The following is a 23,418-nucleotide window of genomic DNA, read 5'->3' as shown; positions in this document are numbered from 1 at the left end:
GGGAAAAGATAAAAATCCTTACTCTACTCAGTCTTAGCCCAACCAAGTCAAAACAAAGGCTCCAAATCAGCAAAAAGGCTCAATCACCAACAAGAAAGCACCAAACACTGTGAAGTAATCCTCACTACTGGTTTAGCAAAGAGCTTAAATAGAGACAGAATAAGTATAGTAAGAGAGAGATGGCGTTTTGCTGTTTTTCGCCCACCAAGGGGGAGGAAGCTCCCTAGATGACATTAGCTTCTTTTTAGCTTCAACACTGGAAGACAGTTGCAGGGTTTTGGCAACATTATAGGAGAAGGCAGAGACTTCTGGCCAGTTTGTGAAGGACTGGGCAGGCATATATGTGAACATTAAGAAAATAACTAGTGATGCCAGTATTTATGCTGTGAGATTTATGCATCTTCAAAACAAGTCTATTGTTTACGGATATCTCCATGCTTTTTATGCAGGTGTTGGTATTCCTCTAGCCCTGCAGTTCAGGTTTGTGCCAGATCAGCATGCTGTCACATCAGGTTGCTGAGCAGGTTGGCTATGCACTTGTTTTGCTCCTGAAGTGATCAGTTTGCACAGCAGCATCCTTTGTGAGCTGTGCTATGGAAGGAAATGAAGAGGTCCTCCATCTTCCTCCTTCCATTCATGGTAGGATGCTGGGAGAAAGGAGCCAGCTTACGACCTGTGGTTGAAAGGGGGACTTCCTCTTCAGACTGTGGCCTGCTGCAGGTCTGAGGGGAGATAATGGGTCAATGGGGAGTCAGAGATAATTTGAAGCTGTCAGTGGGTTCCTCCTCCCCTTCAGGATGGTTTCAGTGGTTATCGAGTGGTTATTACTTCAGAGGCTAAGGGATTGGAGAATTTTTAGGGGGAAGTTTGGGGGAAATGGAGAAGCTAGATTAGCAACACCAGCAGGAAATGATCCCCAGAATGGAACTAATGGGGGCTGCCTGGTGGCCTGAGGGAAGTTATTGTCACATTTGTCATACTGTCAACTGTCCTTAGAAAGTGTGATTCAGAAGCCTCTATCACTTTTTCTTCAAATCTATATATGAACGAAGGATTATGCTCTGAGGTTTTGCTCAGAGCTCTTTGTGGATGGCTGCTGACCTGTAGCCTAGATATGGGAAATCCTAGAGTGGAGGTGCATAAATTTACATTTTAATGTACATCTGAGCTTTACTGGACCCTACAAAATGCAAAGAACTAGACAAAGTGTGGGGCTGTCCATGCTGTAGGCACACAGCTCTGCTGTTGATCCATATTCTACACTTCCAAAAGAAAATACATGTGTCCTAGTACTTGAATTGCTTGAATGTTATATTTTCCCCATCTTTACAGCCTGTTCTTTTGTTTCAAAGCATTTATTGGAGATTATGAAAGAATTGAAGAGTTAGTACAATTCTGTATTGCAGCAGAAATCTACCAATTGTGGCTTGAATCCACTTCTGTGATATATTCTTTTTCATAATCATATATCTATTCTGCCAAAGCTTTTTCTTTTCTTTTTTTTTTTTTTTTTTTTTTTTTTTTTGGTTAAAGGGAGCTGTGGTAGTAAACAATAGCTAATAGCTTCACTGTGCAGAAGAAAGGAAAAATAAGGCATGTTGTTGTAACAGACACCTGAAAGCACCTTGAAAGAGTGAGCCAACTGATCTGACCAACTGTCCAGATTAGACCAAAGACAGATGAAGATGGAACTACTTAAATAAGCCATCTAAAGCACGGTCCACTAGATTTACCTGCGAATCAGCCTTCTGGTTTGAGAAAATTGAATTGCAACAAAATGCAGATGGATAATTTGGAAAACTATCTATCTGTCCTGAGGTTTGACAAGTAATTCTGACTTCTTAGTACCAGAATTCCTAGAATATTGAATATTACCCAACTTCTTCTATATGTTTTATATTATGTTTTAACTTAAATAGGCAAAGATCACAAAACTACCTTTTGTCATGGCTTTGCTTTGCAGATGAAAAGGCTTAAACCACAAGGAGAAAAAGAGAAGTGAAAAAGAAATACACAGAAGGAACATGGTACTGTAGGAAAAAGAAAGAACTAATGGATGAAAGATGATAGGTAGATGTAAGAGAGAATAGGAAGTGAGGAGGATAAAGACAAAACTCAAAGAACAGATAAAAGACAGAAGTATTGAAACAGCTGGAAAGTTTACAATAATTGCTTTTCTTAACAAGCTGACAAACATAGGTGCTTCAGTAGCCATATGTCTGTAGAGTCTGTTCTCATAAGTTAAGTAGGTTTCATGTCGTCAGAAGTGCTGTGGCAGGCTTCCAAAAAAAACTCCTGTGCTGCATAAAAAAGTGTTGAGTTACTAAGTTCTGAGTCAGGGTGGAGACAGTTCTTCAGGCATGCAAGGCATGCCTTCAGATGAGTCATAAATAAAGTGAGATTCTGATCACTAAAGGCAATTTAAGCTCCCAAGGCAGCCTTCATGAACACTGTAATGTTAACTCTGGAGGCCTGAAGAATGTCAGTTCTGATAGATGCCTTCTGGTGAATGAATATGGCTATAACAGTTGGAGTTACTGTTAGGCTTAGCTTTTCTTTTTCCCGTCTGCCGGAGATTACAGTTCCCATAGCAAAAGCAGCAAAGGGAGAACATCTGACTCTATCTCAGCTACCTCAGTTTAGAGTCTGGTGTCTGTTAAAATTTATCCTCATTAGTGTTTTCAGGCAATATGTCAGACTCCCACTGAGGCATCAGAGTCAATGTTTCCTCATGCTGCTCTTGCTACCAGCACTGAACCCTGTGTTAGCAAAGCGTGAAGGAGAGCTGGGGCAGGAGTATCCTCCCTGGGGGTAGTTCTGGACACAGCAAGATTTGTCTAATGATTTCAGTGAAATCTCTTGGGTTATAACATGCAAATTCTTGCAGTATTTTCATTTTCAACTGAGCCCAGTTTAACACTGTGATCCAGTAAAATGTCAGATCGATTTATTTGCAGACTTTGAGGACATTAGGATCTATCTGTAATCCTCTAGTCAGGCTTCATCTAGACCACAGAATTTCACCAGTGGTGCCCAAACCAGACCATAACTTCTGCCTGAACTGGAGTGTATCTAATGTGAATATACAAAATGTTGGTTTAGAGACATCAAGAGAAAGGAAAACCACTACATTTCTGGGAAAGCAGGATCTAATAGTTAAATTACTGTTACTGTTAAATATATGCCTCACTTTTACTATGCCTAGCTTCTTTATCCAGTCATTACAACATTAAAACATAGGACATAGATTTAAAAACATATAAATGGGTAAGTCAGAGGTAGAGAGTTGTTTAGTTTATTAAAGGTCTTTCCAATGAAGTCCCAGTTGTGGATTAGGTACAGGAAAAGCACAGTCACCTCTTCTGTATTTAAGTGTGGAGCTCAATTCCACCCACTTCCTGAGTTTCCTTTCCTGTTTCCTCTCCCTTAGGCTTGATTCAGGGTTGTGCATGAAGGAGTCTGTTGTCTGCAGGATCGTTGCTTCATCTGCTATAAGAGTTGAAAGGTATCTAATGAATGAGGACAGGGATCACAGGAAGAGAGAGGAATGCCATGTTGCTTAAGCCCTGGAAACCCAGTCTGCCGAATCCGGTGCTGTTCCCGCCTCTGCCGCAGGGTTCCTGCAAAAGGACAAACAAGTCCTTTAGTCAAACTCTTCCTAAGTGACCACTGTGTTTATCTCATTTTTCAATTGCCCCATAGAGGCTCTGGAGTTTAATTTGCAGAAGTGTTCGGCACACACATGACTATGACTGAAGTCACTCAGGTGCTGATTTAACAAATATTGTTCAATGATTCTCACAAAAAGTTCTAGAACTGAGAGCTCAAAATAATGCAAGTTAAATGCCTCAATTCTCTGACTGTATCTTGGGAATTACAGTAGAAAAATAATTAGTAATTGTTTACACAGCAATCAGACACTAGAGTGCCAGAAAAGACTGCGACAACATTAATATTTTCATCTTTACAGCAACGTATGAATAGCAGGCAGGAAATCAGGCACAGAACTGCAAATTGAACACTGGAAAATTGTACATTCACTGAGCCCATTCCATGGCTGATGAAGGGAGAGTAGAAATAATATGTTATGTTGTCATTAAAAGACTGGATTTTTGACACACAAACAGGGAGTCAGAAACCAAGTAACCTAGGCAATTTTAATTCTGTCAGTTTCTAATGCTAAATGCTTGATTTGGGTGAAGCTCTTTTTTTCTGTATTATAGTGTAATTTATTCTGTATAATAGTTTTTCATACTGGAATTCTTTTTTCTAAAGATTCAGAGACAAAATTCTTTACGAAGTCTAGATGTTATCAGTGCGCAGTGCAGCACCTGCTGGTCTGTTCTAGAAACGCAAACAGTACCTCAGGATTTTCTTTGCCGCAGGTTACAGCAGAACCAGTTAACTTGCTCTAGCGGACTCTAACTAGAGGCAAAGGACCTTTTTAATACAGTTATTCTACTTCCAGTATGGCTGTGGGTGCTCTCTTTTACAATTTGTACATGTTTTGAGTGACCATTTTTAATGTCTCATTGTTGCAGGGGAGGAGAACTTCCTAAGAAACACAAACACAACTTACTTTCAGCTTCAAAAGAAATGTGAATTTTGGAGTATGTATTATTTTATTAAGATTTTCACAGGTGCTGACATTGATACTGATCTGATGGTTTCTATTATTCTTTGAAAGCTGGCATACAATTAGTAAAAAAAAAATAATAGTGTATGGACAATGGAAAATTACTATGCTATTGCCCATGTGTTCTAATTTCAGTGTGCAAAATCTGATAGTATTGCCATTTGTTCCACTTCTCTCAAATAGGTAATCCTGAAATCCTTTCTGCAAATATTTCAGGAACTAATCGAGAGCCGCTTGTTTGGGTGTTTTAGGTCTGATTCTTTAGAGCTCTCCAATATCCACAGAATTCAAAGAAAGGTAAAACCATGCTCTTCTGCTGCCAGTGTCTGAATTCTGGAGCAGAAAAGTATTTCTCCTGTCCCAGATTTTGAATTTACCTCACAAAGAGCAGGTTTAGCTCAGTTGGTTGGAGTGTGGTGCTGCTAATGCCAAGGTTGTGGGTTCAACCTTGCCAGTATGGGCTAGGCTGAGGATTCGACCAGATGATCTCCAGAGGTTCCTCCCAACCATTGTATGATTCTGTGAAAGAGACTGAAGAACATGCTATCCACTTCCATGTCTCAGCTTCTCTGGGAAGGAAATTCAGACTTTTTGGACAGAGTGGGATTGTGGTTGGAAGACCCTTGGGTCTCTGTGTTCAAAGAATCAAGACTCTGAAACATGACAAACTGCATTTGCTGCACAGATTAGACAGAGCTTTCTTCTGGCCTTAAGCAAGGCTGCATCTTCATAATGTTCTCATTTAAAATCTTTAATAAGTTGTGTTTCATGATATATTCAGAAATGAAGATAATGAGATTCATTTCCATTACCATACAGGAATTTCCAATCCCCTAGATGGATGTGTTGCCCGAGCTAGTGGCCTACCTAGTCTTTGCTTATTTTTAGATTACATGTTATTAATAGTGCACATAAACTATGTCCAAGAAATAGACTGTATGGAGCCCAGTGTTTTGGCTAGGACATCATTATAAATAAATAAAAATATATAAATATAATAAAATAAAGGCATATTCTTTTATAGCCTCTTGGGTAAAATCAAGACGTGCATTGACAATGCAGGTCTGACCTCCGCGGACAAATGCTGCTATGTTGATAACAGAATGTCTCAAAAGATCATGACAAGGGATAAAGTAATGCAGAAAACAGCAAATAACAGCCTAGCTTTCTGGAGATAAGAGCAGTATCTCTGGAACAAGAGGGGCATTCGAAGTCAAAACAGAAGAAGATACTGCCCTTCAGTTGTCAGCACCAACGCTCAGCAGAGTTGCGCCACCTGGACACAGGTGGCACAGTCATGTTAAGTGCTACCATCGATCACACGTCTGCTCTTTCCATGCTGTACAGTGACCACCACGGTCTTGATGACCACCACTACCCAGGGAGGGCACAGGGCTTCACCCACACCGAGCTCATCGCAGAATGAAAAGCTACATACACACTTCAGTCTTTCACTTATGTTAAGTCACTTTGGACTATGTGGAAAATTTAGCACTAAAAAAAGCAATAATTGTCTGTTAATATTCACTTCCTTTCTCTCTCCCTCCAGGAGGTACTTAACAGAATTTTTATGAACTCATACAGTAAGCCCAAAATCTCACTTAAAAATATGTTTAGTGATCTGCAGTTGCATGACTTGGGAGTCTACAGTTAAGACAGATCTGACTGATGACTGGATATAAAAACAGAAACCTTCTGAGCAGCTGGGGAGCAGCTATACCTCCAAATTCATCACTTCTGCGACTGCTACCAGAATATGATGCACTCCTCTGATGCTCACTGAAGATGCTAGCAACTGGAGAGATCCTGAAAGCTTAGGAGGGCTGAAAAACATGTATTACAATAAAATCTGTTTAAATGTAGTTTTAATTTCACAAGCAGTGGAAATGATGTAACAGCCTGCTGCTGTTAAAAGGGAGTGATCTTCCCTTTCCTTCCTCTTCTTCCTCTTTTCTCCCGTGTCCAGCAACGCCCTCCCTTCCCTTGCTCTGGCACTGGTGCTTGCCAGTCAGAATAGTTACCTATGTGAGGAACAAACTTTGGTAACAGGCAGCCTTGCAAAGACGGACTTAAAAGACGGAAAATTTGTTGCTGGAGAAGTTAATGCTGCAAATAAGGCAAGGGAGCAATAACTACAGTAGTTAAGTCTGAGAGCCGCTTTCCTCGTTTGTGGTAGAGTTTTCCTGCAGGTCGCGTACCTCAGGTCATGGTTTCTCTCGGGGTGTTTCCCTGAGGGACGTGCTTCATTTCAGACCGACACCAGCCCAGCGAGGTCCCCGCTACGGCACCAAACCCGCACGTCAGGCGACGAGGAGCCTCTGTGTCGCTGAAATTTATAAATACACCTCGATGGGGAAAAGAAAGAAGAACCCGAAACGATCAGTAACGGATATAAAGCATACAGAACACTATTTTTTTTTAAGGGAAAAAAAAGTGGAAAATGGATAGAAACGGCCCCGGCCAGCCCCGCCCGCCGCTGCGTCACCGGCTCCCGCGGCCGGAGCATGCGCGGCGCCGCCCGAGCTGTTCCACCGCCCCCGCTCCCCTCGTAGCGGCGCCGCCGGGAGCTGCGGGAACTGTTGTTGCCGCCGCCGCCGTCCCTCTGTGTGCCGAGGCCCTTCCGCGAACGGCGGCCGCCGCCTGGGTCGAGGTAAGAGGCGGGAAGCTGCCGGCCTGCGCCCCACTTCGGACCCTCCCGCCGCCCTTTGTGCGGGGGGCCCGAGGCGGCGCCGCGGGGCGGTTGGGGGCTCGCGGCGGCCGCGCTAACGGCTCCCGCGCGAGGCGGGGCGGCGACGCCGGGGGGGCTGGTTGGGGGGTGAGGGGGCAGCGCGGCCGCCGCCGCCAGGGAGAAGCGGTTTCGGTTTCCCGCCTGTGGAAGCGGCGCGTTCCCCTCCCCTCCCCGCCGGGGGGCCGCCATGTCGTGCCGCGGCCGGGCCGGCCCGGGGGAGCCCTGCCCCGGGCACCGGCCCGGAGAGAGCCCGCGGCTGCCGCGTTAGGTACGCTCCGGCTTCGCGGCGCCGTGCAAACGGGGCTGCAGGGGCGGTTAGGAGTCTTTGTTACGAGCGAGACTCGTTTGGGGGAGTTTCTGGCTCCTTGGGTGACCCGTACCTCTCAGCTGGTACCTGTGGGCTCGTGAGGAGACTTGTAGGCCGTTATTGTACCTGCTTTTAGACCGATTTAGTATTGTTTTAGAGGTGGGATGGATGTGCCTCTTTAGGCTAGAGAGCCCTTCCTCGGGTCTGAAATGGAGGCAGCGGATTTTGGAGGTAAATACAAAATGAGAGCAGCCGCCAATTAGACATGTATCGGAAGAAAAACCCTCAGTTATTAGTGGAAAACGTGTCTTGCAAAACAGTTGCTCTGTTCCTGATACCTCTGCTTGACCTTCAGGAGGTTTTGTACTCTGTCTCCCTTAAAGATAAATTTTTAGTTCATAAGTTTCCAGCTGTTCTGGAAGTCAAAGCTAATGCTTTGAGGTACTAGTTTTATGGCCTGCTATAAATTTATCTAAATGTCACAAGCATAAAATGTTTCTTTCTTCCCCCCCCCCCCCTTTTTTTTTCTTTTTTTTCTTCCTGTCTTCTCTGTCCTTCCCCCTTCCCCAAGTCCTGGCTGCTGGTGCTCTCAGAGATAGCAGTTGCTACATGCTGGTTAGACTAGGAGTTCAGGGCTTAAACTGCATTTAGCTTTGTCATTTCAGACCTGAAAAATATGTCCAAAAGCCTGTTTTCTGCCAGCTATGCCACTTTGTTATGTTAGAGATTACTTCCACCTCCAAAACTTCCTGCTGATAGCGTAAGGATATCACGAGTGCTGCGTTTCCATGGGTCCCTCGGTCCGTGACTGGTTTACTCCCTCTGGGTAAATAAGATCTACTTAGTCAGAAGTGCTGACTGCTGTGTAGCAGTATTTCCAAGCCAAAGGCACTCAAGAAAGTGGGGAGGTCTTTACAGAAGAGTTTTGTGGGTTTGCTAGCTGAATTATGACCAAATTTTTCCAACTCAACTCTTTCCTTTTTTCTCTTTCCCCTTTTGCTTTTCTAAAACTTTTATAGGTTACTGCATGTATCCTTTACAAGATTTAGGAGTATATAAAAGATCAAGGCAAATGATTCTGTAGATAAGGCAATCACTAGCTACACTACTATCTTTGAGAGGAAAGGAAGCTAGTGATTCCTTTTGCGGTAACCCCTCTAGCTAGCTCCTGCTTAAACTCTGCTTAAAGAGTCTGTTTAAACTCTTATTTATACTGTGGATAACACTGGATACAAGTTGTGGGCAGACTGTTCCTGAGATTATTGGTAGTCTCTTATAGTGAAAATGGTTATCCGGCGGTTTTATTTTATTTATATTTTTAGTTTATATTTTAAACTAAATTACTGTTTTTTGGAGTCTTAAATACTTATCTGACCTGTAATTAGCTAAAGCAGGTTAAGTGTTAAAACTGCTGGTTTTAATTCAGAGGAGCTGGAAATATTCCTTTTTGACATAAAAGCAACAAAGATACACGCTCACTAAATGTAATTACAATGGTGAACATTTTTCTAGCTATTTAGTTGGAAGCCCAAGAATAGTAACCATTAAGATTATAGCCAGGAAGTTAAGAGCTGTTCCTCAGTGTTGATAGATGATTAGGTTTTGTGAACTTCCAGCAGATGAGGCAAGGTGGCCTATATGACTGTAAAATGGTGGGGTAAGCTCCTGGAATATTTCCTTAAGTAATCAGAGAACACATGTGTGCTTAGCTTTTCTATTGCTCTCCTGCAGAAAGCATCACACTGCTCTTGGTGAACTAGAAGATGTTTGAGATGGCCCTCTCTCTCAACCATGATGAGAAATCACAGTTCAGAGTGTGAGTGGCCTGTGGAAGAAAACTAAAGCTGGTGGAGGTGTAAACTAACTAGCAAGTGGAAATTGGTCATCAGGACCAGAAACACAACATATTTTAGGGAAAGAACTGCACAAAATCTAAAGTCACAGGTCACTGTTAGCAAAACTTCCCACTTCCCCACCTTCCCCTCATCACCCTAAAACCAATGTGTCTTTGCTGTGTGTGGGAAACATGTTTTCACAGTGCTATAGAGTGTGCTGATTTTAATAGCTGTGTGTCAGTGCTTGAACCTGTAGTTTAATTTACCAGCACAGATGTAGCTTAAAACAGGACACAATCTACTTTTAGAGGTATCAGCAGCAGAATGCCAAGTCTAGAGGACTGTTTACCTAAGTGAGGGTTTTGTCAGATTTGGACTTGGATTTGCTATTGTCCATTTTGGATGAGTGAAGGCATGTGACTGTTTGAGGTCAATAGTGGCTTAAAGAATTTTAAACTGACTTTTAAAAAAGTGAATATTTAAATTATAGTTGGGACCTGGAAGCTCTTTTATGATTAGTTTAGTTGCAGTGATTTGAAAAAAGTATTGGTCACAATTAGCTGTTACAATGTAACTGGCCACATGTGCACAGTTTATCAAATTTGTATCTCTTACCAGATTTCTGGTGCTTCTTATGTTGATAGTAGTCTGACATGATACTGGAGCTGTCAGGCAGTTTACTGAACAAGTAGAAACATTGTTCATGACCTTGGTGTGATAAGAGATGTCTCCTCTGTTACTGCAATATCACATTAGGCATCAGGGTTTTTCATCTGCTTAATATCTGTATGTAGAGAAGCAGATGAATTTAGGTAGTGGTCATTTTCAGTCCGGAGTTATTTCTAAATTGTTATACAAATAAGGATCTATAAACTAGGCATTGGATGACAAAATTAATCCCTAAAACCAGAAGCTGCTGTTAACGTCATTCTAAGTACACCATGTAACTTGCAAAAACTGTCTTATTTTGCTGTTTTTCATTTGTCCCCCTCCAACTTAAATGCTTACATAGTTTGGGAAAAAATTTATTGCGCTTTTGCAGTGAATTGCTGTTCCGTTGACCTTAGCAATAATGTGTGTGAGGGAGTTCATGAAAATAATAGTTCCCAGTGCCTCTGTTAACTAGGTCTAGCAGAACTAAATGTCAGTATGGTGCCTTAGAGGATCATGTGAAGTTGTGTGGGGGGTGTTTTATGTTCCTCCCTTCTTTCTTCCTGTCCCTCCTTCCTGTTATGTTGCTACAGCCTTTCCCAGCATCACGTGAGTATCAGGTTGAAGTCTCCTTGCATTTTGAAGCTCTCCACTGGCTGAGTCTAGTTGGTTTATGGTCTCTTGCTGAAACTTACGTGGTAGGAACAGATACTGGAAGCCAGTTATCTTTAGTGACCTCTTTAGGAAACTTCAGAATCTGTAGAAATTTTTAGATAACTTGTATGACACTATGAAAACTTCCAGAATTGTGTATATAAAAACCCCTCCTACTTACAAGGAGGGGTATGATTAGATTTCCTATTATATCTTGTTGTCATTGCATCCTAGCCTCCTAAAGTCTTTCTTTGCAATACTACTTTTGGAACACCATTTCTCTGTATAGGCTTTCTTTGTAGTTGAGATCTAAGCCTTGATCACACTGAATATAGTAAATAAAGCCTATTATGGAAAGATTGTTGTGAATAACAGATTAAATGGCTAGTCTTAATGCAGTTTAACTACAAGTGCTAGGTATTAGTAGACTTGCAGGCTACATACCAGCTGAGGATTTCACAGCTTGCTCATTAAATGCTTTGTGTCCTAATTTTTAAGTTGCAATACTGAGTAAATGTTTCTGAAGTATCTGACCATCTTGTATGTTCACTTTTCTTTTTGTCCCCTTTTCCCAGTGAGATTGCATCAAAATGTCTCTTTACCCGTCACTGGAAGATCTAAAGGTGGACAAAGTTATTCAGGTATAGTAAAATGTGGTAGATTTTCATGAGATGAGTTTTAATGATAGAGCTAATGACTTTAATCTAGGGGAAGAGGGACTGCTAATGTAAGCATGAGTTCTTGTTTCGCCATTAGACCTTGAAATGAAGAAACAACTATGGTTTGGTATAATATGATTAATGCTTATTTTACCACTACTGGATATATTCATTTTGATTTACTAACTCAACCTATTCTTTAATGTGTTGATGTATGTGTCTTTTTTTTTATATATATATATGATCTTGACTGGACAAACATGAATAGTGTCTTCTCATAGTACAGGGCAGCTCTGAAGTGATGAATAGGCACTGACTGAACTAGTAAGGTTGCAGTGTCTTATTTCTGGTGTTCAAACCTGTGACAGAAAGCTTTCATGATCGTTTAGGCTCAGAAACCAGTATTGTATCTCTTGACATTGTAGGGAATTGCACACTTGTCCTTTGCTACTTTAGGGTAGTGACTAGCTCTCACAGTACTTTGGATTAGCACATTTGTGTAAACCCTTTTGTATATAAGAGTGTTGTTAAATTTGTTTTTATTGTCATCTTTTCTAATAATGTTTATCAAACCAAGTAATGAAACATTTTAATGAATAAAAATTCTACAAGAAATTTGAGCTTAAAGAAATGATTCTCCTTAGCTACTTCAGCATATTACCCAATTTTTACTCTCTCCCTCTTAAATGTAAGGTGGATTACTTCCCTGCTTAAACAACAGAAATGAATTATACTCATTTTTAAGGTGTCCTTTTCCATCTCATTGGGAAGCAAGTGAGTAAATGTCACAGAACAGCCTATTAAGGCTGTGGGGATAGCAAAGAGAAGTTAGTCTGCTCTATTATATGTGTGGGTAGGAGTCTTGAAGTGGTAGGCACTATGCTGCTGTTAGCCCTACTGCATAATTCTCATCTTTCAAAAGTCATCTTGCTATGGTCAGGTAATACTGAACTAAAAAAGCAGACTGGAGCTCTTTCAGTCTTTTAAAGAACAATTGTTAGTCTTCATATGTTACAATGAAAAATATTAAATGCAGTCTTTTTAGTACTTTTATCACTACTGAATGAGACATGATAAAAAGCAAACTGGGTATTGGTGCTGAGCCCTGTAAACATTAAGCTGTAGATTTGTTGCGTCATTTTATAGAGCAGAGCCTCATCTTGTATGCTGTCTTGCTGATACTCTCAGCAGGGCTTATTAGCTTGGGCAGAGTTTCATGTTCATGTGACCACACCTTTGTCAGCTCCATTATGGTCTTTCACAGACCAGTAAGAATAAGCCCTGAGAGGTTTCCATGGGGAGCAGGACAAATTATTCTGTTAATGTAGTTTTATCCTCAGTGACACTAATCTCAAAGATGATTTTTCCAGAAAATACTTCATGCTGAGCTATATTTGTAGTCGTAAAGATTGCTGAGCTATATTTGTAGTCATAAAGATGACTGTCTAATCAAAATTTACATTAAGATGTCAGGAAAACCTACCACTTAAGTGGGACCAATGCAGACAGTCTGTAAGGAAATTCATACCAGGGGTGAGACAGAAAGGAGGCGTCAAGAGCATTCAGTTACAGATCCCCAGTGAAAAGAGTAGGATATTCTTACTGCTGTCATCAGAGCAAAAGCCCTTGAACAGCTAGGTAACAGCATCTCACTTTATTAGTAGGAAGTGGACTGTGGACAAGGTATAGCTGTGACAGGAAGTAAAATATTCTTACAGAATGTATTGCTGGTTTTGATAGGAAAAGCTAAATTATTTGCCTTTTGTATAAGTGCAATGTAAAGATGCTATCTGGTTAAATACAGCTGAGAGAACTCTTTGGGGGGGGGGAAGAGTACTGAGAGTAAGTCTCTAATCATAACAAATGAGAGAAATTAAAAGGACTGCTGATTAAACTAGAAGAACTTGTCATATTAAATATTCCAAGCTATTTCTGTTGTCCACCATTTGAATCAGAGGCTTTCCTTTTAAATGCATTTACTCTTGGTAAATGAGTCACTTTTTCCTCTAAAACTACTTTCTAAAAACAACTGCCTTGGGAAAACTACAAAATCTACTATTTTAAAGCATTATTTCCTTAAAAACACTTGAGTAATTTGACCATTGTGTTGAATTAGGTGATTCATGTATCCTCTTTAGCATAATGTTTCACAATGCAGTTAGTGGTTTCCCTCCCCCACTCCCAACCTTTCAGCCATGATAAAGATCCTGGAATAGCTATTTCCGTTACAGTTGTTAAGCCTCTGTGATACATACATACATACATACATACATATATATATATATATATATATACACATTTTTTCCCCCACTGGTTGTGAGCATACGGAGTCCAAAAGGAGATAGCCCATGTATTGTGAAAAGGAAGGAAGTAGGCCTACTTTAATGATGTCTCTTATTGCAAGTCAATAAGCAATATAGAAACTTCTAAGCTTAGTATGCTTGCTGTGAGGTTGTGCATTTGGGGCCTTCTCTAGAAATAGAACATTCAGTTCTTTCAGAAGCTATCAAACTAGTAGCATCTAAGCTTTGTGGTGGTAACTTAAAAGCAATAAGGGACTATGGCAGATTAACTCATGAGTAGTCCCTGCAAACTGCAAAAATATACAACTGCTGTGATCCAGCACAAAGGAATGATGACAAAACACTCTGCAAAAGTGCATACTGTAAAATGTAATTGACTTTTATAAAGTTGCATCTTTTAAGGAGATTTTAAGTTAGAGAACTTAACAGCAAAACCTGAAGTTGGATTGACACTAAAGCCTTCCTACATTACTGTAGCTTCTGAGAAAGGTAGAAGTCGATCTACTGAAGTAGTTCAATATAGTGTACAACAGTAGCATGGAAGTTACTTATTTCAATGAAAAGGATTGACTTCAGAACTCCAATATAAATGATAACTTACATTTAAGAAAGAAGATACTTTGTCTCTTGGTTTCATAATTTTTGTTTTTGTCTTTTTTTCCTATTGTATGAGATAATGCATATGAGTTTCTTTGCTCTTAGGCTCAGACTACCTTTTCTTCAAACCCAGCTAATCCAGCAATCTTGTCGGAAGCCTCTGCCCCCATTCTTCATGATGGAGGTAAGCTTATTTACTGTATAGTATCCTAAATGTTTTGGAAAGCAGTTAGGAGATATTAAAGTTTCAGAACAGTCAAAAATATTTGTAAATATGTAACGTTATACTATTTACCAAGGGTGAGACAGTACTTTTTCGGGGAGGGAAGGGGGAAACACCCCACAACAAGGTTGTAAGGAACAATGCTTATAGGAAGTAAACAGTGTTTATTTCATGAAGTGAGTTGTGGCAGACAGTCGCTTATCTCCTAACTTGTCGAAACCTTTTCCAAGTAAGCCTAACATAACAAGATCTACTGTTTGTGTCATTTGAGTTCTTAACTCTTGCCTCCAGCACATAGATTCCTTATTTATCACTTGTGTGTTTAAGCTTTAGAAGACAGCATGAGTTTGAATGTCATTCCTTTCCACACTCAAACATAGTATTATCTTGGGATCAAACAAATACAGATCTAGGTCAAGGGAGAAGTACCCAGAAAAGTGAAACTCTTATGCTGCTAGTGTGACAGTATTAAATTCCTGAAGATTTTTTGAGATCAGTGAGCCTGATGTAAAATCCATCAGATTTAAAGCTGTCTGGCTCTTGCACTATTTCATTTTTCTTTCTTTTTCCCTCATGCATATGAATGTACACAAACTAACCTAATGAAAGTGTCCAGGTGGCTCTTTGAGGTGGACAGATATCTTCAAGGTCAGAATTCTGGGCTAATAAGTTAAACTTGGTCTGAAAGGCCTAAAACCTCTCACCAGCATGACCAGTAACAGTACTGGAAGAGCTATCAGGAGTGTGGACAGATTAGGTATTAAAGCTTTGTGGATGTGACTGTCTTCAGTTTTCCCATTGGTACTAGTCTGTCTAAGAGGTCTGACTTTAAGGTAGGAGGTAGGTAGTATTGTTCATGAGAGATCATGTTTTGATTCTTTCCAGAGTAAGATGCACATGTAGCCTAACCCTCTATGATTAGACTGTAAGTTTGCTTTAGCTTCTTGGTAGCATTCTTTCTGCTGTCTGGAGTCTGATTTGCTCTGCAATTTTTGTGCCTACCCTATTACTGGCCATATGACATAGTTTTGATGTCAGCTTGTATATGAATAGCCTAGGAACTGTGTGTGTGTCTGTAAACTGATTAATTGCTCAAAATATTCCAAAGGAAGGGAGGCCTGTTGGTCAATCTGTAGGACACATCAATCCTGCAGGAGAATCAGCCTTTCCTGGCAGAGGCAGGAGAACATACAATACCAAGAGCTTACAGGCATTTTCTACTAATACAAAGACTCACTACTCTGAGTGAGAATGTAGTAGAGCCATTGAAGATGCGTTCTGCATTGTTGTCTTTGAAGAACGAAAGAGGATATAGTAGCTGCTTTAGGTGTATGTAATCCTAGGGCTCTGGAAAATGCAAGCAAAGGACAGATATAGGAGAAATGCTCATTAAACTGTACATGCAGTACTCATTAAACTTATCAGTAAAACTTAGCACCTCAATCTTGAAATGAGGCCGGACGCTCATTTGAATCTTTTATGAAGCAAAGAAGATTTTCTGTTATTAGCTGTTACTTTGCCAAGGTGTTTACTTTTGTGTTCCTTCCCTGAATAGTCATTTTCTGTTTCTAGTCAAGTATGGATTATTGCTGTTTTAGTACATACTGCCCTTGAATGATCCCTAGGAAGCTATTTTTTGTGAATCGAAGAGCCTGCTTTCTTTCAAGAGTTTCCTTTGTATCACCTTGCTTTTCACCAAATGAGCTTTTTAGTCCCCATTGCTTCAGTCGAAATGGCTAGTGGACTCTGTTCTTCTAACTGCCACTTGTTAAACAGCACTGTTTGCTTATCTATGGAATGTTAAGAGCGCATATCTAAGAGCTTATTTCCAACTCTTCCACTATATTTTAAGGGCCTTGTTTATATTGTCTTGATATACAGGTGTTTAAAGATTTCATTTTGAATCTATGAGAAAATGACAGCTGCTTTCTTAAAAAGATTATTAAAGCAGACTTCACTGAAGAACTTGATGTCCTGTGTCTTGTAGGAAATTACCATTTCTGGAATTTAGAATGTATTTGGCATGGATGCTTCTTGACAGTACTGTCCTTTACTTGACAGATGAGCATTGCATGTAGGTTCCCCCCTCATACACATATGCTTCTGTCCATGCTGTTGCTTTCATACATGGTCCTTAATGTTTCCTGTATTTTCCCATAATTCCCCACCAACTGCCCCCAAGCTTTGGAGGAAGGATGTGTCTTCATAGACTGGAGTATGCTCTTACTTTCAGATCTCATCACCATGTATCTAATGTTTATGTGATTACGGATGTAACTTGGAAGTTCTGTAAGTTTGGAGGGGTGATTCTTTAAAATAAAAGTAACTATAACAAGTAGTTCTTTTTCTAAACTGAGGTAGAGTAACAGTCCTGGTTCAAATGGATCTTTCAGCAAAATTTTCAGTTACGTATGCTGCAATATCACAAGACTTGTCAGAATGATGACTATGTGAAAGTAATAGAGCAAATGGGTTCTACTAAATAAATGAGTATAATGACAAGTTTTTTCTCCTTCCTTTCTGTAGGCTTATATCCAAAACTGTATCCAGAACTTTCTCAGTACATGGGACTGAGCCTCAGTGAAGAAGAGGTGCAGAGAAGCTTGCCAGTGGCTGCAGCTGCTCAGTCACAGGGTGTAGGTACCAGTCAAGGGTGTTTTAGTAAACTGAAGTTTTTATATTTTGTTTATACCTACAATTGCAGATAGTAGAGTACTAAGTGCCATATTTAATTGATAAATGAATTGTTTTAAGTAATAGTGTCTATTTACTCTGCTCCTTAAAAATTAAACACTGCATTTCTCAAATTTTGGGGGAGGGGAATAAAACTGGTATTATGATTTTAATTTGTGCTTTTCGGTATTATGTGGAACAGACCTGTAGCTGTTGAAACTAAATTGTCTGGCTATTTTGTTTTAATCAGCAACTGGTAACACGACCTTCTACTAATTACATGGTAGCTCCAGTGACTGGAAATGATATTGGAATTCGCAGAGCAGAAATTAAGCAAGGCATCAGAGAAACAATTTTGTGTAAGGATCAAGATGGCAAAATTGGACTTCGCCTTAAGTCTGTTGACAACGTGAGTATAGAAGATTGCTAATCTAAATATAGAAGGCTGCTTTTTGCTTGTAGAATATTGTAGAAATATTATTACTGAAATCAATAAATAGTGAAATTAGTATACACTAGATAACTTTTGCTGTGTAAGTTTACTTATCCATTATCAGCTTTCAAAAATTTTCCAGTAATCAGAAATGTAGAAGGCTTAAGCTGTTTAGACTTGGATCTTGGTTTACAGCAGCAATTTCTACTTTCATGTGTTCTATAACAGCTGAGAACTATGTATAATGTGTTTTCTACTTTGTGCAAGGACAGTTCCATTCTTCAGTTGCTGTGATGCTTGTCAGCAGTTCAGGACTGTTGTCTCTAGCTTCATAAAAGCATCGGATGATAATTGCAGATCAGCAGTATGCAGGGAGGTACCTGTGGCTATAAGTACCTCCCCTTGTATTGCTCTTACTGGTGAGAAAAGGATAATGAAAGTATCATCTTTGCAAAGTAAAAAGAGTAATTTCAGAGCAGACTTTCTCTGGTTTCTTCTACCATGGATGCAGCTGCAAGATTTTTTTTTTTTTTTTTTTTATGGCTCTGGAGCATCTCTGTTCTAATATCTCTTGATTCTCAATGTGGAAAAATGCTACTTTTTTCTTGGCAGACCACTTTATCTGAACAGCAAGTTTAGTTTCAGTAGATTCTTAATTGCTTCTGTAGTCCTTCTAACATAAGAATGATAGGGATGTCCTAGACATTCTAATTCTCTCACTACATATAGTAAGGAGAAGAATATTTACCTTTTTGACATGACATGCTTTATTTGTGTTTTGGAAAGTACTTTGACTAGAAATAAACATTGTTTAGCACCTTGTTATTAACAAGTGCTAGCAAGTCATTAGCAAGGTGCAGTTGAAAACTAATGAGGTTGAGAAGGATTGGAAAATCTGCCAGAGAGTTCCTAGTGCTGCTGATGTATTTCTCCAAATATAGTCTGTGATGCCTTAGAAAGGAATTCTTAGTTAAATGTGCAAGCATATCTTATTAAACTTTATCAACACTTCCTTGATCCAGTTGTTCAGGCTTCTTATTGAAACAGAGTAGTACCTACCCCCTCAAATAAACACGAGCACAATATTAAATGCTTCTTTCTAACTTTTTCAGCATTAATTATCTTTCATAGTCTTTGAGACATCTAGGAATGGAGACTAAGTTCAAATAAGTCCTTTTGTCCATTTGGTTGGTATTGTGTAGATAATGGGGAAACTCGAAAGGGATGTGTGTTCTGTTATTGACTCATCTTTAAGGAAGATTATTTCTGTTTTTGTATTTGCCCTTTCTTCTTTTGTAGGGTATATTTGTCCAGTTAGTACAGGCAAACTCTCCAGCATCTCTAGCTGGTCTGCGATTTGGGGACCAAGTTCTGCAGATCAATGGTGAAAACTGTGCAGGATGGAGTTCTGATAAAGCCCATAAGGTTCTGAAACAGGCTTCTGGAGAGAGAATTTCGCTGATCATTCGGGACAGGTAAAACTAACCAGATATATAAAGTCATTGTTACTCATCTAAGAGTAATTCTGTGGGGTTTGGCAGTCCTCTCACTTGAGAAGCACTGCAGGCATTACAAAACTGTCTACCTGCATAACATTTCTGAGGAACTTCAATACTAAGTTCCCTTTCATGGGCTACTGTAGAAATAATTATTAACCTGTAAAATTTCAGTACAATGTCTTACCTGGACATGTTTCCCTCAAAGATGTCAGGCCTCAACTAATGAATGCCAGCACAAGCCAAATTTAAGTTCAGAATTCAAGAATTCTGTGCTCTGACAAACTTGACTCTTGCTCATAATGATGGGAAAAGCAAAAAGATGTACTAATATTTTTGGTACTGAGTTTAAATCTTCCTTTGCATTTGTATTTAGGCATGGTAGTTCTCTTGAGCTCTACTTACGGTATGAATTCATGCCAGCTTCACTGAAAGTAAGCTTAGAGAATTGATATAAACTTTTGTTATTAGATATGAGCATGTATTGAGTTTTATGTAATGATAATCTGACAAATCCTACATAAATCCTGTAGGCTGTGAGAAGTCAATGTGATTTGACTAAATATGTTTCTTCATTTTTTTTTTTTTTTAATGTTGTGTTTCTTGTTTATGAACAAAGCTTGAACCTTATGGAGCAAGACTACTAGCATACTACTTCTCTCATGTATTAAACTAAATTATTGTGGCCAGTAGATACCCTGTTCTACCTGCCACCTCTTCTTCCCCTCAATCCTTTGCTGGATTTAGCAGGTTGTTAAGACACAACCTCAAGGATCTATGTTTATAAGGCAATGGTAATGTTGATGGGGATGCCTTGATCTGCAGTCATGTGGTCTACCTGCAGCTGTTAAAACTGCCTGTGTTAGTTTAGCTGCCTTCTAACCCTTGTAGATAAAACTTACATTTTAGTGCACCACTTTTTTTTTTTTTTTTTTTAATATCTACACAGAAGGTGGAATATGGGTAGAATAGGTTTAGAAACAAGTTTACATACCCACGTAATGTGACTTCTTTGGCCTGGGAAGAGATTAAAATAGAGAATACTTGCCCTTTCAAAAAATAAAGTTTAAACCCAATTACTATGAAGAGTAGTAGATGTATGAGTGTTATATTTGAATTCCTTTTTATAGATCAATGATACTGAAATAGCATCTCGGTTCTTTCTGTGGCTTAGTAGATTGGGAACATCTTCCATTTTAAGTGCATTTCTTTCTCACAGGCCTTTTGAACGAATTATTACTATGCATAAAGACAGTACAGGGCACGTTGGTTTCATATTCAAGAATGGAAAAATAACCTCAATAGTGAAAGACAGTTCTGCTGCAAGAAATGGACTTCTTACAGAGCACAACATCTGTGAAATTAATGGACAGAATGTAATTGGATTAAAGGTAAAATAAGTATAGTGTGCTTGTGTGTACACAAAATGATTAGAATGTAATGCTGAATATTTGTAAAATTCTCATCCCTATTTTCTTAATGTACTTGATTAGAGAGCCTAACATTCTGAGCTTTTTAGCAATTTTCTTATTTACAGGTAGAACAACTTATTCCCTCTTCACATTTATTAGGCTGACCCTCAGTGTTTATCTTTAGTCTAGCTTTAATGGCATAAACCTGAAGCACAAGCTTTCCTCTGTTCCTTTCCCTCTGTGCCTGCGTTGAATTCCAGTAGGAATTTGTTCATGTATTCTTTCTTCAATCAGGGTTTGTAAGATGCAACTTCATAAATATTTAGCTATCAGTACTGCAGGCTCCGTGACTTGCCCTAAAGGTTAAATATTCTAAATAGAGTTGTGGGTTCTCTGAAGTTTTATAAACCTGTCTGGAAAAAGCTCTCTAACTGCTGCTTTATTGATCATTCTGGGTGACTTTCTGGGCTGTTCATGTGACTTCTTGTTTAATAACAGGACCCCCAGATAGCAGACATCTTGGCAACAGCTGGGAATGTAGTGACCATTACCATCATGCCTTCCAGTATTTATGAGTATATAATAAAGAGGTAGGTGTTAAACAAAGCAGTCATGTTGTTGATTATAATCAAGTTGACTTTTTAAAAGTTTAATAAAATGTAATTATGTCTTATGAGTACAAACTTAACCTAAAAGCTGGATAAGGGAAAAGTCTGAAGACTTATTTAATTCTATGGGTTTACTCAGATAGGTTTACTCACATGCATGTATCTGATTTATTTTTAAAAGTTGATATGTTAGTAACATTTGTCTGCTTTTTCTTCTCTTGAAGAACCTAACTAGTTCTAAATAGAATTTAACTAAATTTGAGTCTCCAAGAAGTTTTGAATTGTGTGGCTTACAGAAGTCATATGTTACCTTATAATTAAATGTTATTTCTAATGCAGTTAACTCAGACATAACCATAATTCTTGGCAGGATATAGTGTGTGGGGATTTTTTTTTTTTTTTTTTTTTTTTTTTTTAAGTCTTTGCAAGGGATTTAGTTACAGAAAGCTAGCTAGTGCTTTCAAAGTTAAAATTTCTAGAAATTAATGCTGCAGCTTTTTGAATGCTTCAGATATAATCAGACCCCCCCATAATTTGTTTATATATATCTTTTTTATATATAATATATAGAGATGTTTAAGTCTAGACTACTGCCATTTCTGCTGCCTCCCCCATCCTGGTGTTACTGTATTGTTTGCACGAATCTATAAACCCTGAAAGATGTTGGTATTGCCTTGCAACTCAGTTGCTAATAAAGATGCTGAATATTATGGGCTTCTATCCTGTATGTGCAATTTGATTCAGCTTTTCTATAGCAATGTACTTATTGCCAAAATTGTGGAGTAAAAAGCTAATTGTTAAATTCTATTAGAGCTAGCAATGGTGAAATGTGTCAAAAGCTTCTGGTCACTGTTTTTATGATAAAGATGTAATGTCTTTTCCTTTAGGATGGCAACTAGCATTATGAAAAGTCTGATGGATCACTCGGTTCCTGAAGTCTGAACTTTGGGGTGTGTGTGTATGTATATATGAGAATTCCATTAAACTTGGGCTATTACTCAGTGATTTCTTTCTTCTGCACATGAGCCTTTCTAGAGGCCCAGAAAAGATATGCTGCATCAAGCATTTGCATCTGTTATGGCTGGGAATGTTACAGTTCAACATGTTATCTTGTTTATTCACAAACTGTAAGACTTGTAGCCTTATGCTTGACAAATGTGAAATTCCAATTGTGTTATGACTTCTTTTAATGGATCTCTTGGTTTACTACTACAATAAGCCATTGCACCTAAAGGCTCCAGATATCACTTGCAAAGTTACGTATTGTTACCTACAACCTGGAACAGTGCTGTGCTTTGCATCTTTCAGGCACAATGAGTATTTTTATTGCTTTCTGTTTGCAAGAGTAGATTTGAAATAGCGTATTAGAAATATGGCTAGCACTAGTTTATTTTTTTCTAGTAATTCCATTTATACAAGAATGCCAGCTAAGCTGAATATAGCTAATGACGTTCAATAAGTAAGCATATGAAAAGTAGTATAGATATACTCAAATCTTTTTATTACTACTTATACAAATTGTAATTAATATGCTTTAATCTCTTGCCTTAACCATGTTCTTAAGGATTCAGAAATAACCAAATAAATGATTGGAACTCTGGACTATGTGTGTATGCTTTATTCAGACGAACAATGAAAGATTTGTTTTAAGGTAAGTTTTCACCAGCAACAAGCTAGGAAGTAATTAAAGATAACACTGTGTCAAGCTTATTTAGAAAGTTTATATCTAAAGTCTACAATTTTAAACAAATTTCAGGTATATACTCGTCTTTTTTCTGTTGAACAACTTACCCTAGATAGGGCCCTACCTAAGCCCTATCTATCAAACAATTATATAATTAAGTTGCAACTTTAAGAAGCTAAGTGATCTGAAGTTAAATACCAGTTTGGGTAAGCAAATTTTTTTAGTGATCTGGTCTAGGTTTCAGCTGTGCCACTGAAAATTAGTGAGCTCTATGTTTTTAGTGTCAATTAGCCCAAAGTCAAAGCACATAGTTCTAGTACTGTTACTACTGTTGTAAGTGTTACTAGTGGAATAAGGGGTGCTCATGTGAGAAGTGGTTCAGGAAGGACATCTAAACCTAACTTGGAAGGAGAATTGGGGTGGGGAAGATAAGTACCTTACTTGCTTATCTACTTGAACTGAAGTAACACTCCAAAGGATGATCTAAGAGCTCATATAATAAGTTATTGCAGAGTATGT

The 23,418-nt window shown here is 39.0% G+C and overlaps 1 protein-coding gene across 1 annotated transcript; it reads left to right on the top strand.

The window, feature by feature from the left end:
- Nucleotides 1-7,061: 7,061 nt before the first annotated feature.
- SDCBP (syndecan binding protein) lies at nt 7,062-22,817 on the top strand. Its single transcript, XM_062570344.1, has 9 exons — nt 7,062-7,286; nt 11,387-11,452; nt 14,476-14,554; nt 17,120-17,229; nt 17,517-17,675; nt 18,999-19,174; nt 20,415-20,586; nt 21,106-21,197; nt 22,103-22,817. Exons 2-9 carry the CDS (start codon nt 11,402-11,404, stop codon nt 22,155-22,157), a joined length of 894 nt encoding a protein of 297 aa, XP_062426328.1. The 5' UTR covers nt 7,062-7,286; nt 11,387-11,401; the 3' UTR covers nt 22,158-22,817.
- Nucleotides 22,818-23,418: the final 601 nt, after the last annotated feature.

Source organism: Rhea pennata, chromosome 2 (assembly GCF_028389875.1).
Source record: "Rhea pennata isolate bPtePen1 chromosome 2, bPtePen1.pri, whole genome shotgun sequence".
NCBI lineage: Eukaryota > Metazoa > Chordata > Aves > Rheiformes > Rheidae > Rhea > Rhea pennata.
The sequence above is the reverse complement of the archived record's forward strand: the minus strand, read 5'-3'. Positions and strand labels throughout refer to the sequence as shown.